This window comes from Cynocephalus volans, chromosome 4 (genome assembly GCF_027409185.1).
Source record: "Cynocephalus volans isolate mCynVol1 chromosome 4, mCynVol1.pri, whole genome shotgun sequence".
Classification (NCBI taxonomy): Eukaryota; Metazoa; Chordata; class Mammalia; order Dermoptera; family Cynocephalidae; genus Cynocephalus; species Cynocephalus volans.
In genome coordinates, this window is record NC_084463.1 from 107,386,718 (window position 1) to 107,400,992 (window position 14,275).

Below are 14,275 nucleotides of genomic sequence, written 5' to 3' on the forward strand. Positions count from 1 at the left end.
ATTCTTTTTTTCAAGTAAGAACATTTTAAGATCAACTATTGTTACACAAAGACATTTTAACATAAAAATATAGTTCCTTAAATTGAATAAATTTAATGTTATAACAAACTGCATTGTTTCTTTTTTTTCTCATTTTACCCTGAATCAACGAAAACTTCATCACAGACGAGTATTGGTCCATAGTTTGGCATTTGAGGGTCACTGGTTTAATTTATGAATCTTGGAGAAACTTTGGGAAAGTGTCCCTGGGGTATACTTCTCACCAAAGGACTGGAGAAGAGAATTGGTTGCCTCTCAAATTTTTGTGTCCTGAGAGAATCAGTAGTTCAAGGCAGCCAGCCAGACTGCCTAAGTCTGTGTATAGTATGCACAGAGCATCTTAGAAGAAAACAACCCTTGAGTAGAATTCTCCCCAGTGTGTTTGAGGAAGGGCTTGGTTGGATAAAATGCTCTTAGCTCTACGTAGAGTTACAGCCTGTGGTGGCTAAACCTTACTTTAGGCCTTAGTTGTCAGGATTAATGTTATTTTTTGGAATCTTCTGTAAACGTAGATGAGGTCACAAAATAGTATTTTGGCCCTCTTCTCATTGATCCAGTAGGTCTCAACCCCTCGTAGAATATCAGAATCACTTTTAGAGCCTTTTAAGAATGTCTGATCTGTGCCCTACCCATAGAGATTCTAACTGCTGGTAGGGCCTAACATCATTATTTTTTTCAAAGTCTTACAGATGATTCCTATGAATAGCATGTTAAAACTACTACTCTAGTCATTAAAAGTTGCTCCAGGGCAAAATTTGTCTCCCTAACACTTTCCTTCATCTTTCTCAGATACACTCTGCAAGGACTCTGTCCTCCAGAAGGGGAGCATCAAGGAGCAGGAAATGGAAGCTGACCCACTAACAGGCAGACACCAGGTGAATTAGGATTCCACTCTTTGCTGGAAATTTGTGCTCTTTCTTAATATGACCTGCTTTTACTTTTTTGGTCTTTGAACTTTTGCCAAACATAGTTCTATCCAAGGACATGAGACTTTTTCTCCTGCAGGATGTTGGACCTATTTTAGTTGGTGATAACACTTTTTGGAAAATATTTTCTTTTAGCCTTATGTACTCTCTGTACATCTTTTCCCTCAATAATGTAGACGATAATTGAAGATATAGAAATTGAGCCTACCCAGAGAATGTTTAGAATTAAAAGTGAAAGGGCCCAAGGATAGAATCCTGAGCAATGTCATTTACTAGGCAGGAGTAGAAGAAACCTCAAAGGATACTGAAAAGAAAGGACCAAAGACATAGAGGAAATCCATGAAAATATGCCACTGAGGCCAAAGGATGAGAGTATTTAAAGGAGAGATGCTTTAAAAGATCAGGATAATATAGCCCAAGTAGTGTCTATTCACTTATCATTATGTAGATAATAATATTCATGGAAGAGAAACCAGGTTGCAGTGGGTTGAGGAAAGAGTATGAGGTGAGGAAATAGACAAAACTGATGTAGAGAACTTATTCATAGAGACTGACTCTGAAGGAGAGGAAGGGAAGAGATTTGTGTATTTCAGTGTGATTGAAGGCACCAATAAAGACAAGGTTGAGTATGCTGGAGAGAGAAGTGGAATAACTGATGGTATGAGATGAGGGAATTTAACATATTTATGCAGTGCCTAATATACCAGACATTTTTCTAAGGGCTGAGAATATGATTGGTAAACAAAACCAAACCGCTGCCTTGTGGAGATTGCATTCTAATAGAGGTTTACAGGGAAGCATAAGCAATAAATAATTGTAGTTAGTAATACTTGTCACAGAGTAAAGAAGGAAACGTAATGCAGTAGAGACCAGCTAATAATAGGGAGGCTACTTTGAGTAATAAGGCAATTTTGCCCCTTTGACAAGATGACGACATTGAGCTGTGAGACCTGAATAATAAGGAGTGGTCAGGCTGCATTTCTCAGAGAAAATGCCCTATCTCTTGCCCCAGCAGAGCCTACATTTTCATTACAAATTTCCCTTGAATCTACCGTAAACTTCCTGTTCTGAACTCCTTTTATGCAAATTATTTGTCCTATATAGTAATTTTTTGTTACTCATTTATTTCTACTGTCTTTTTCTCCTCAACCAAGGTATAAGTGAACCTAGAATAAGAACTGCACTTCATTTTCCTTTTGCAGACCTCATAGAGTATGTGTAGTACCAAGTTGATTGGCCCTGAATACAACTTGACTTTCATCACTTAGAACTCCAAGTATTATCCTCTCAACTTCTCATATATTCTGGCTCCTCCCCGGTTTTTTCCATATTTATTCTTTCTGTGGTAATATTTTTGGGAGTGACCTTTGATTAAAACGAAATTTAATGTTTTAGGAATCAGTGACATTGAAAGACGTGGTTGTGGAATTCAGTGAGGAAGAGTGGGGGCAGCTGGATCCTGCTGTAAAGAACCTGTATAGGGATGTGATGCTGGAGAACTATAGGAACCTGAATTCATTGCGTAAAGGTGACTTCTGTGTATTTACTTAATCTGTCCATTAGTAGTCTCTTTCTTTACTGTTAAAAGCTACAGTACTGATAGAGTGGTTAAGTTCATTTGGGTCTGGGTTCAGACTTCTTAATAGCCTTTGGGCACAATAGCAAATTTTCCTGCTCTGTCTGGTTGAAAACCCTTTATGATGTAGAGCCAGAAATACACAGGTCCACAGTGTTCCCCTGACCTAGTCCTTTGACAGCTTAGACTACTGGATTGAGAGGGAATGCTCTTCCCTGTTTAAAAAAAAAAGTGTCTGAAATGCTTTGTTTCTTTCTTGGTGTCATCATTCTTATTTTCCCCATGAATAGCACATCTACTTTCCAAACCACTTGAGATGCCTGAGTTGGAGAGTAAGAAAAGAAGATGGATAATGGAGGGAGAAATCCCAAGAAGGACCATTTTTGGTAAGAACCAGGTAGATATGAGGCATTTGTAAGAAGCTTCTGTTTGTTAAATGCACAGATAATGTGCAACCCAGCCTTAGAATGTTAGTTGGGGAGGTGACAACAAAACTACCTAAACTTTGAAGAAAAACAAAACGAACAAAAGAAAACATTATTGCCTTTTGTTCACAGGTTCCTTTGCTTATGTGGCAAACTAGTATCCTGGGTTATGACCACAGATACTTAAAGCTGTGTGACCTAGGGCAACTTTTCTGCCAGTTTCCTCATCTGTAACAGAGTTGATAAGAGTACCTACCTCCGGGTTACTGTGAGGATTAAATGAGTTGCTATGTGTAACACACTTAGAACACTGCCTGGCACATGATAAGTGCTAAATAAAGAAACAGCCAACGTAACGTTCAGTGTTATTCTTTCTTTTAAGGAAAAAAAATCTTTTCTACTAGAGTGACTTCTAGTAATTTTATGAGGGTACTTCAAAAAGTTCATGTAAAAATGGAATTAAAAGATAGTAGGGATTTTTCCATTAACTTTTTGAAGTACACTCATATTTTTCCTTCTTTTACTGTAAAACTTCCTAACCTGTGCCTTAACTCCTTACTTTTATCATATCTTTAATCTTATTAACAGTTTTGAAGTTATAAAATTATTTTGACATTAATATAAATTTTATTAAGTATAGAAAAATATGACAAGAAATATAACTTACCTATTCCCTCACTACCCAGAGCTATACAGTATTAACGTTTTGGTTTGTTTTTTTAAGCCATTTTCTTTGTTCGTGATGTTATGTCTCTGGTTTCTGAAGATTTTTTTTCCAAAATTGTGAAAGTTTTCAAACTTTTTTCCAGAATTCACCAGGAAAATGTCATTTTATATCCTGCTGTTCTCACCTAATGTGGTATCATGAGTGACTACCTATTTCATTAAATACTCTGTGAAAATGTGGCTTCTAATTCACATGTAACATTCCATCATATACATTTATTATAATATATTTCACCCCCCCCTTACTGTTGGACATTTAGGTTATTGCCAGTTTTTCAGTTGTATCTGATGACTTCATAGGATACCTAATTATTAGAAGAGGTTTGACTGTCTTGTTACATTATGTTAAATTGTCTACACAAAGGTTATACCAGTTCATACTTTCTCTAAAAATGGAGTATTATTATCTCTCTATTTATTATTCTCACCCTAGCAAACACTGGATACTATTTACCTGAATTCTTTATTAATTTGATAGGTAAATTACTGTATTTCTTCCTTTTTAAGGTAAATAACTCCTCATTGTCTTTTGGACCTTATTTCTCCCGCCTTTTCTCACTTACATTCTCACCATTTCTGCTTCATCCTCGCATTCGTGTTTTAACATTTTCTGGTCATTACTGATTTCTAAACGTTTTTTGCAACCCTACATTCTTTTCTAGATGTTACTCTACTTCTCACCTCTTCTTTACAGTCAAACTTCCCAAGGTATTTCATGCTCTTTTCTCATTTTCTCACATCTTATTCTTCCACAGCCCCTTCCAATTTACTCTTACCCCAAACGTTCATCTGACACAGCTTTTGCTAAGATATTTAATGACTATTATAACTAACTCCAGTGGGCATTTTTTCATTCCTTATCTCACTTCTCAACAGCAAGTGACACTGTTAACTGCTCCTTATTCTTAAAACACTCGTAGGTCCTTGTAATACTTCTGATTTCCCTCTTCTTTTTCTGGATATCCTATCTCCATCTATTGCACACTGACCTTTCTCTAGCTATCCAGTAAATTTCAGAGTTTCTCAATTTTTGATCTCATTTTGTCTTTTGTTCTTACTCTATATTTTCTTACCTAGTTTATCACATCTGCAACTACACCTTCAATTAGCACAAGTATATAGGTCATTTTCAAATGTATATCTCCAGCTTAGACTGCTACTGTGAACTGAAGATTTATATACACTATGACATTTCTCTTGGATGTCTTAAAGAGAAGACTTAAATTTCACAAAACCAAAGTCTAATTTTTCCTTTCATGTCTTTTTTCATTGTTTCCTGAATGAATGCCATCATGGATAGCAAGTGAACTGTTCTTCACTCAACTTCTTCTCCTTTATCTCTCTATTACTTGTTTTTATTTTATTTTTCTAAATATCTCTTGAATGTCTGATCTTCTCTCCATCTTCAGTGCCATTATGCTAGTCCATGTACCATCATCTCTAACCTGAGCTATTGCCTTGGCATGCCTCTTAGCTCTATGTGTTTTGCCCCACCCCAATATTTGAGCCACACCACAACCAAAGAGATCAGTTTTTGTGATCTGCGTGCTTGAAACGTTATACTGATTTCAGTTTTGCTTATTTCACAACCACCTAGTCTCTCCCTACTTCTCTATCCTCATCTCACACCACATCTTCACTCTTTGCATTCAAGCCACACTGATCTCCTTTCAGTCAGCCAACATCAGGTATGTATTAAGCATCTATCTGCTGTGTACTAAGGACTCTGATAGGTGTTGGAGTGCAGTAGAGGAAAGAAAATTCTACAGGGAACACATTTCTGCCACATTATTTGAGTGTGGCTTACTCTCTCCCAACGCAGGACCTTTGTACATGCTGTTTACGTAGGATGCTCATCTCTCTAATCTTTACCTAATCTATTCTTCCTTCAAATTGCAAGTAAGTCCACATTTCCTCAGGGAAACCTTTCTGACTAGGTTAGTTTTTTTTCTGTTAAATACTCTCAAAGCACCATGTTCTCCTTTAAGAAATTATTACAATTCTGTTTTACATGTATTTGAATATTTGTCTTCCACACTAGGCTTTATGTTCCTTGAGGGTAGGGACTATGTCTCTTTTTACCCTATTATTGTTATCTCCAGCCCTTAGCACACCTAGGAACACAAAACAAAACAAAACAAAACAAAAAAATAAAAGGATTGATGGATAGATACTGGATTATACAAAAGGTAAAAAATTTTTTATTTGGTCATTTGTGACTCAGTAAATCAGGAATTGTTTTATTTCCTTTATCAATTAAAGCTTTAGGGGTTTTTAATTTAAGACCTTATGTAAATTCTCACTGTTGATTACAGTTGTGGCAAATGAGGTATCTCTGAGTTGGTGTATCTTTTAATTTCATTCATGGTGTCTGCCATACAATTTAAAATTTATGTCATCGTATATCTTCCCCCATTGTTTTCTTTTCTTTTTTTTTATTGAAATGTAGTTGATTGCACATATCTTTGAGGTACAGAGTTAATATCAAAACCTGTGTGCAATATGCGATGTTCAAATCAGGGTAATTAGTATATTCAGCATTATACAATATAATCATTTTTTGTGGCTCTTTACCAATTCTTTCTTTTTCCCTCCTCTCCCTCCCTCTTTCCCACCTCTGGTAACCTCAGTTCTGTTCTCTCCTTTTGAAAGTTCAACATATTATTGTGGTTGTTATATCTTATCTATTTGTTTATGTTTATAGCTCTCATTTATGAGTGAGGACGTGGTATTTCTCTTTCTCTGCCTGGCTTATTTCACTTAACATAATTTTCTCTAAGTTCATCCATGTTGCTGCAAATAGCAGTATTTCATTCTTTTATGGAAGAGTGGTATTCTATTGTATAAATATACCACATTTCCCCAATCCACTTGTCTGATGATGGACATTTAGATTTGTTCCAACTCTTGGCTGTTGTAAGTAGAGTTGTAATAGACATAAGAGTGTAGGTATCTCTTCTACATGATGATTTCTATTCTTTTGGGTGTTTACCCAGCAGTGGAATTGCTGGATCATATGGCAGTTCTATCTGTAGTTTTCTTGAGGAACCTCCATACCATTTTCCATAATGGCTGCATCAGTATACAGTCCCACCAACAGTATAGGAGGGTTCCCTTTCTCCACATCTTTACCAGCATTTGTTATTTTCTGTCTTCTTGATAATGGCCCGTCTAACTGAGATGAGATGATATCTCAATGTGGTTTTGATTTGTATTTCCCTGATGCTGAATGTTGTTCAGTATTTTTTCATGTGTCTGTGGGCCATTTGTTTATCTTCCTTTGAGAAATGCCTATTCAGCTCCTTTACCCATATTTTAATTGGTTTGTTTTTTCACTGTTAAGTTGTTTGAGTTCCCTGTGTATTCTGGATATTAATCTTTTGTCATATGCATAGTTTGCAGATATTTTCTTCTACTCTTTAGGTTGTCTATTTGCTCTGTTAATTGTTTTTTTTGCTGTGCAGAAGATTTTTAGTTTGATATAGTCCCCTTTGTTTATTTTTCCTTTTGTTGCCTGTGTTTTGGAGATCATATTCATAAAATCTTTACCCAGGCCTAGTTCCTGAAGTGTTTCACCTATGTTTTCTTTTAGGAATTTTAGAGTTTCAGGGCTTACATTTAAGATTTTAATCCATTTTGAGTTGACTTTGGTGTATGGTGAGAGGTGTGGGTCTAGTTTCGTTCTTCTACATATAGATGTGCAATTTTCCCAGCACTGTTTATTGAAGAGGTAGTCTTTTTCCCCAATGTATGACCTTGGGCCTTTGTCAAAGACTAGTTGGTTGTAAGCATGTGGGTTGATTTCTGGGTTCTCAATTCTGTTCCATAGGTCTGAATATCTCATTTTATGCCAGTACCATGCTGTTTTGGTTACTATAGCTTTGTAGTATAATTTGATGTCAGATAGTGTAATGCCTCCAGCCTTACATTTTTTGCTCAGGATTGCTTTGGCTATTTGGAATCTTTTCTTGTTCCATATGAATGTTAGGATTGTTTTTTCTAAATGTACGTGAAGAATGTCATTGGTATTTTGATTGGGATTGCGTTGAATCTGTAGATCATTTTGGGTAATAATATAGACATTTTCACAATGTTAATTATTCCAATCTGAGAGCATGGAATTGTTGCTTTGCGTTGTTTTGCCCCCCACGGATTTGTCACCCCACTTCCCCTGGGTGACGGTGATGAAAGGATTACTCAAAGCCCATCTCTTCTGAGCAGTGAGAGGCCCCAAAGTGGTTAATCTCCCACCAGAACCCTCAAGAGAGAGGCATTCCTTCCTTGGGAAATTAACACCGAATTGGTGTTCTCTTCCTGCATTTATTTTTCAGACCAGGAAGTTATAGGAAGAGAACAAAGGTGAGGTTATAGTTTAACAGTATAGGCTGGTAACTTTCAGTGGAACAAGCCAGATGACATTCCAGTAAGGCAATTAAGTGGTCCTGTCAACAACAGTTTGATCTTAGCAAACATTCCTTCTTAACAGCAATTTCTCAGTATCTTTACATAACAATCAGTAACTAGTCTGTCTTTGAGCCAGCAACCTGCTGTGCCACAATCCTTATCTTGCAACAGAGACTTATAGCCTGAAGGAAATTTCCAGTCCTCCGCAAGGTCAATAATTGAAACTGCAAGGCTTTGGAAAACCAGGCCCTGTGAAGTACATATGCTTTTTAGTATATTCCACACAAATGTCTTTCTTTTTGTGTCCTCTTTAATTTCTTTTAACAGTGATTTTTAGTTGTGTTTATAGAGATCTTTCACCTCCTTGGTTAAATTTATTCCTAGGTGTTTTGTTTTTTTGATGACTATTTGTTTTTTTGATGACTATAATCAAGTTTTCTTGATTTCTTTTTTCTGCTAGTTTGTTGTTAGAGTATAAAAATGCCACTGATTTTTGCATGTTGATTTTGTATCCTGCAACTTTACTAAAATCATTTATCAACTCTGAGTTTTTTTGTAGAATCTTTAGTCTTTTCTATGTATAGGATCATGTCATGTGCAAACAGGGACAGTTTGACATTGTCTTTTCCAGTCTGGATCCTCTTTATTTCTTTCTCCTGCCTGATTGCTCTGGCTAGTGATTCTAATACTGTCAATTTTATATGTAACAATTTTTCCATCCTAAAACTAAGAAACACTTTCCCTGATTTTATTCTAATTTCATCATTAAGTATAATACTTTAATCATTGCAGAATTTACTTTAGTAAAGGTAATTTATTTTCCCAAATAGTTAATAGATGTCATGGATTAAAGATGGCCACAAAATCTTTGTCACTCTCCTCATCAACATGTGGACTTTGATTTTCTTCCATTTGAATATGAGCTGGCATTGAGACTGTGTATCCACTAAAATGCAGCAGAAGTGATTCTTTGCCAGTTCCAGGTCTTGCCTGTAATAGGACTGGCAGCTAACACTTCTTTGTCTTGGAAGTCAGCTGCCACCGGTTTAACTATCCTAATATTGCCATGCTGTGAGAAGCTAAACTTAACCACATAGCTGCATGTGTGTGCATGTGTGCGTGTATACACACATTCATATATACATACACCCTCCTCCCCTGACACACACACACACATTTTACAGGTTCACCAAATGACTCAGATGATTCAAGTTTATTAGAGACAGCATAAAGTAAATTTGGATAGAGACTATAAAACCAAATTTTGGAGAGCTTAATTACCTAGTTGAAACTATGGATTTTAATCTATAAGCATAGATGAGCCATTGGAGTGATTTGAGGATTTGCAGAAAACTTTGATTGGCCAAAGAGAGGCAGAGAGTATTTGGCATGGGCTGGTCTGCAGGAGAGATATAGGCAGAGACATAGGATTGGGGTCATAAACTACGGTTTAAGATTAGGGGCAAGAAAAAAGTCTTGTACATAAGGCACAGTTTGTGAGTTTGGAATTAGTGGTCAAAAATAAGCCAGTGTTTTGAAATCTCTTTAGTGAGAGCAAAAGGAAAACAAGTCATGGGTTAATAATCATGTGTAAAGCTAAAAGAACAATATTACGACTAAAATCATCAAGTAAGAATGCCTGTTACTATAATCATGTAATATTGACTTGAAAGACTTAACTAATGCAAGAAAAATTAAATGAAACAAAATGAGAAATTTGTTAGGAAACAGGAGAAAAAGCTGTTATTTGCAAATAACTTTCGGTTTAGAAAATCCAAGAGACTTAGCATCAGAACTGTTCTATTAAAGGTTTTGTGTGGTAGTCTTTTACCACACTTATTTCATATTGACCTAAATGACTAAACTAATGAAAGAAAAATACATGAACCATATATGAGAAATAAGAAATTTAATTATTAAAAAAGAGAAAAATCTATTTGGAAATGATAACTTTCTATTTAGAAAATTCAAGATTCATCATCAAAACATGTTTGTTAGAAGTTGTATAAGGTGGATATAAAAATATTACTAGCTTTCCTACATATTAGAACTACATGACTTGAAAGTAACAAAATACATAAAAGTGACTTTAAAAGTAGGAGTGAGGAAATTACATGAAAAATGAGTTGCACAAACATGAAAACAACTAAGATTTTCTTAGGGAAATACAATTAGGAATTTTGCTATTAAACAGGAATTGTTCCAGCAGTATTTATTTTGGTCACCTATTTTAACAAATTACTGCAAAACACAGTGAACTTAAAAGAGTAATAGTTCTACTAATTCTCAAATTTTGTGAGTTGACTGATGAGTTCTTATGCTCCATATGTGGCTGGGGATGCAATGTTCCAGGGGTCCAAATGGGATGGAATGTCCAAGATGGCACATCACGTGATTGGAAATTACTGCCAGGTGTCTCTGAGAACTTATCTGGTCCTGTGGACCAAAGCACTTACACGCGGCCTCTTCTTGAAGTCTGGGCTTCTCACAGCACAGTGGCCGGGTTCTGAGAGGAAACATCCTGAGAGGAATCAGAAGCTGTCAGTCTCTTAAAGGCTAGGCCTAAAGTGGCATGATTTCACTGCTACCACATTCTGTTGGCTAAACAATCACAGGATCAGTCCAAATTCAAGGGGAAGAAAAATAAACTCAACTTCTCTATGGGTAGAGTGGCAAAGAACGTGCAGCCATTTTGGTCTGTTATAGTCTGTCCTCTGGCTACAGATTATCTCTGTTATTCCCCCTTATAAGATATATTTACTCTCCTAAGACCCCAAGAATCTCATCTAATTATGGTGTCAAGGTTGAAGTCCTGGATCTCATCATTTAAATTAGGTCCAGGTTTAGAAGAGGTTCCTCTTTTTCTGAAGATCTGTTAATTAAAGGGGCAAGTTATCTATGTCCCCACATACTTGAGAGGCATAGACAGGACAGCTATAATCCACACCCCCATTATATATTCATAGGTTATACCCAGGAGATTCTGATTTAAGATTCTAGCTTCCAGTTTGGATATTGTACAAATGATAATTTCTGCTGGAAATTAGACTAAACTAGACTAAATTGATATGTACTTGAAAAATTGGGAGTATCATTGAGCCCGGTTTGAGCTAAAAGTCATTTCATAAAATAATAGTACCTAAGCACAGATTAGATGTGAGAGATAAAGGACAGTGGTTATTTAAGATCTTTTCATGGACTCCAGGATAATTAAAACAATGACTCATTGAACAAAAATGAGGACATTGGAGGAAGTTCTTTCAGCATGCAAGATGATATCGGTCTCTCATTTGTTAAGTTGGAAGAGAGCAGGATAGTCAAGCAGAGATGTCCTGGAGACTGGCGAAAACAAGGGACATATATGTGAGTACAAAGCTGAAGTTGTAATTTGGCTACTAATAAAGTGTGGAGGATAAAATCATTAGGCATAGCTGAAGATATATGGAAAAGGAGAAAGGGAAATCAGTGAAATTTAACTTTTTAAAAAAATTGCTAGAGTATATAGCATACTGAATATATTTGTATAAAAGCTAAGTGATGAAGTGATTTTGAGAGGGGAAGTAGAACATTATAAAATGAAACAGAAACTGAGGACAGGTGAAAGGAAGAGAACCCAACTTTAATCAAAACAAGTAAAGTTTTGAGTTCTTGGAAGTATAGTGAAAAAGTATCAAAGCATTAATGTTAGCATTGGGAGTTGTTTTGAGCTCAGGAAAAGAATGGTTTCCCTGCTACATGACACTACAGTTCTTTCTGCCTTTGTTACTTACAGGGAGTAATTGCGGCTTTATGGAAAATGGGGGCACTATGACTGCAAGTTTGCTTTTAGCTGGTTAAGGTATGGTGCTTGGGAATATAGACATGTTCTTAAGATTATGATTAAATTGATGTTTTAGAAAGGCTTATTTATTATTGATGAACAGCTTGAATTAAAAGAAACAAGATGCTGGATAAAGGAAGGTAAGGTAGAACCTTCACAGGTTAGTTATAAAGTAGTGATAGCTTGAACTGTGTTATGCCACCCATCCTAGTTCACATACTAATATTTTACCCAAGCCTTATGTACTCTCCTTAATATTCCTGAATAGCTCTCTTCATATTTTATGATTTCCTAATCCCTCTTTTAACACTTTTATACCATTTATTTCTTCTGTAAGTCTTTTTTTCTAACCTCACCTCACGTTTTTATTCTGTATTTAAGACCCATGATAAATGCATACACTCTTGTATGGTTTAGCCTCCCTTTCCCAATTAAGCAGTTTCCCTTCTTCTAGTTCATGGAATTTTTTCTTTTTAGACACGGAGACTGTTTTAGAAAACCAAGATTCAGTTCCAAAGCAGAGAGTTTCTGGAGAAGAATCATCCCATGGAGTGATTATGACAAGGCTTATCAAAAGTAAACGCACTTCCTCAGATGTCTGGAAAGGTGAAGATTGGTCATATAGCAACCAGAACAACTGGGACATAATTTTGCCACAAGAAGCTTTCATTCATAAGACAATCTACACTGAGGAGGGAGACTTTGAATGCAGTGAAAATAAGAAAAGCTTTGATGTTAAGTTTGTTAACTCAATTTGTGATAGACAACAGGGAATTCCTACAAGGAAGGGGTCCCCAAAATGTGATAAGTTTAAAACTAACTTTAAATGCAATTTTGACTTAGTAGGTAAGCAACATTCAGAATATAATGAACGTGGGAATGCCTTGAGCCTGAGTACAGAGATTATTCAACACCAAAAAAGTCATACCACAGTGAATTCCTATGCATGTTACCAATGTGGAAAAGCCTTCAGCCGAAGTTCATCCCTTATTCGACATCAGATCATTCACACAGGAGAGAAACCCTATAAATGCAGTGAATGTGGGAGATTCTTCAACCGACGTACAAACCTCACTAAGCATCAAAAAATTCATACTGAAACAAAGGCCTGTAAAGGCAGTAAATGTGGAACAGCCTTCAGTGAGAGTGAAGATAGTAATAAAAGTCCAAGACTCTATTGTAATACCTATGAATGTGTTGACTGTGGAAAATTCTTCAACCGGAGCTCCTCCCTTATTCGACATCAAATGATTCATACAGGAGAGAAACCATTCAAATGTAAGGAATGTATGAAAAGCTTCAACAGGAGTTCAAACCTTATTAAGCACCAAAAACTTCATTATCGAGACAAGTCCTGAAAAAGGAAAAAATGCAGGAGTACCTTTAGTCAGAGTGCAGAACTCATTCAACATCCATAAATTTATGCTGGAGGGATCCCATTAATATAATAAATGTAAGAAAATGTGTCAGAGATTAGTCTTTAAATGATATGACAGAATTGATATTGGAGAGAGATCTGTTATTGGCTAAAAGTCTGAGAGAGATTTTCCAGGCTCCCAAATGAAGCCACGGAGTTTGGAGTTAAACATAATATCACCATACAAGTCTTTGCCTATTGTTATTTTAATACCCATTAAGCTCACCTTTCTCTAGTTCATAAATGGGACCTAAAGCATACTTACATTCACCTGATTTATTCATGAAGCAGATATTAGGGAGAAGCCAAGCAATACCCTTGAACTTGATATTTAATAAAAACTTAAACTATTAGTCCTCACAAGAAGGTCACAAGAAATCAGGAGCTCTTGAGAATATAGAAGACCACTTACAAGGAGTGAAATCTCTGAATTCATGTCAAAGACTACAGTGATAGCCAATTATGCCACCCCTGACAATATCCTTGGCTGTCCTGGTGCTGAATGGGGACTAGAATTAGGAGAAGGTTATCAACTGCGATGGGAGATGGATGTGTTGTTAATCAAGATGAAGTCAGCATTTTTAAAAGTACTCTTTGGAATCTAGGCTGAAGAAATTTATAGCCTTAGGTCTGTCCTTTATCCCAAACATTATGAGATCAATAAAGTGTCTTTATACTCGGTATACCAGAACTGTGTCTTCTGTAAACTACCTCAGGATCCCAAATAGTTTCTTGAGCCAAGAAGCATGTCTTAATCTGTACAAAAAGATTCATACTAGAGACATTCCCAGTGAATGATGATAGTGGCTTTTTGTCAAAGTTCATACCTAATCAAAAGCAGAAAACATATGCTGGAGTGAACCCCTATGATGAGTCGATAAACGTGGAAAATTCTGTTTATTAATACTTTGCATCAGAACACAAATTGTATTAGGACAAAAC

The 14,275-nt window shown here is 36.1% G+C and overlaps 1 protein-coding gene across 4 annotated transcripts in view; it reads left to right on the top strand.

Moving 5' to 3' along the window:
- The window catches only part of ZNF215 (zinc finger protein 215), a 33,441-nt gene extending 19,459 nt beyond the window's left edge, over positions 1-13,982 (top strand). For all 4 annotated transcript variants that reach the window (XM_063094094.1, XM_063094093.1, XM_063094095.1 and 1 more), the window contains exons 3-6: positions 829-914; positions 2,361-2,493; positions 2,832-2,927; positions 12,394-13,982. In XM_063094094.1, the coding sequence (XP_062950164.1) occupies positions 829-914; positions 2,361-2,493; positions 2,832-2,927; positions 12,394-13,274 (1,196 nt within the window). In that variant the 3' untranslated portion in view covers positions 13,275-13,982. The remainder of the gene's footprint in view (positions 1-828; positions 915-2,360; positions 2,494-2,831; positions 2,928-12,393) is intronic.
- The last annotated feature ends 293 nt before the right edge of the window (positions 13,983-14,275 follow it).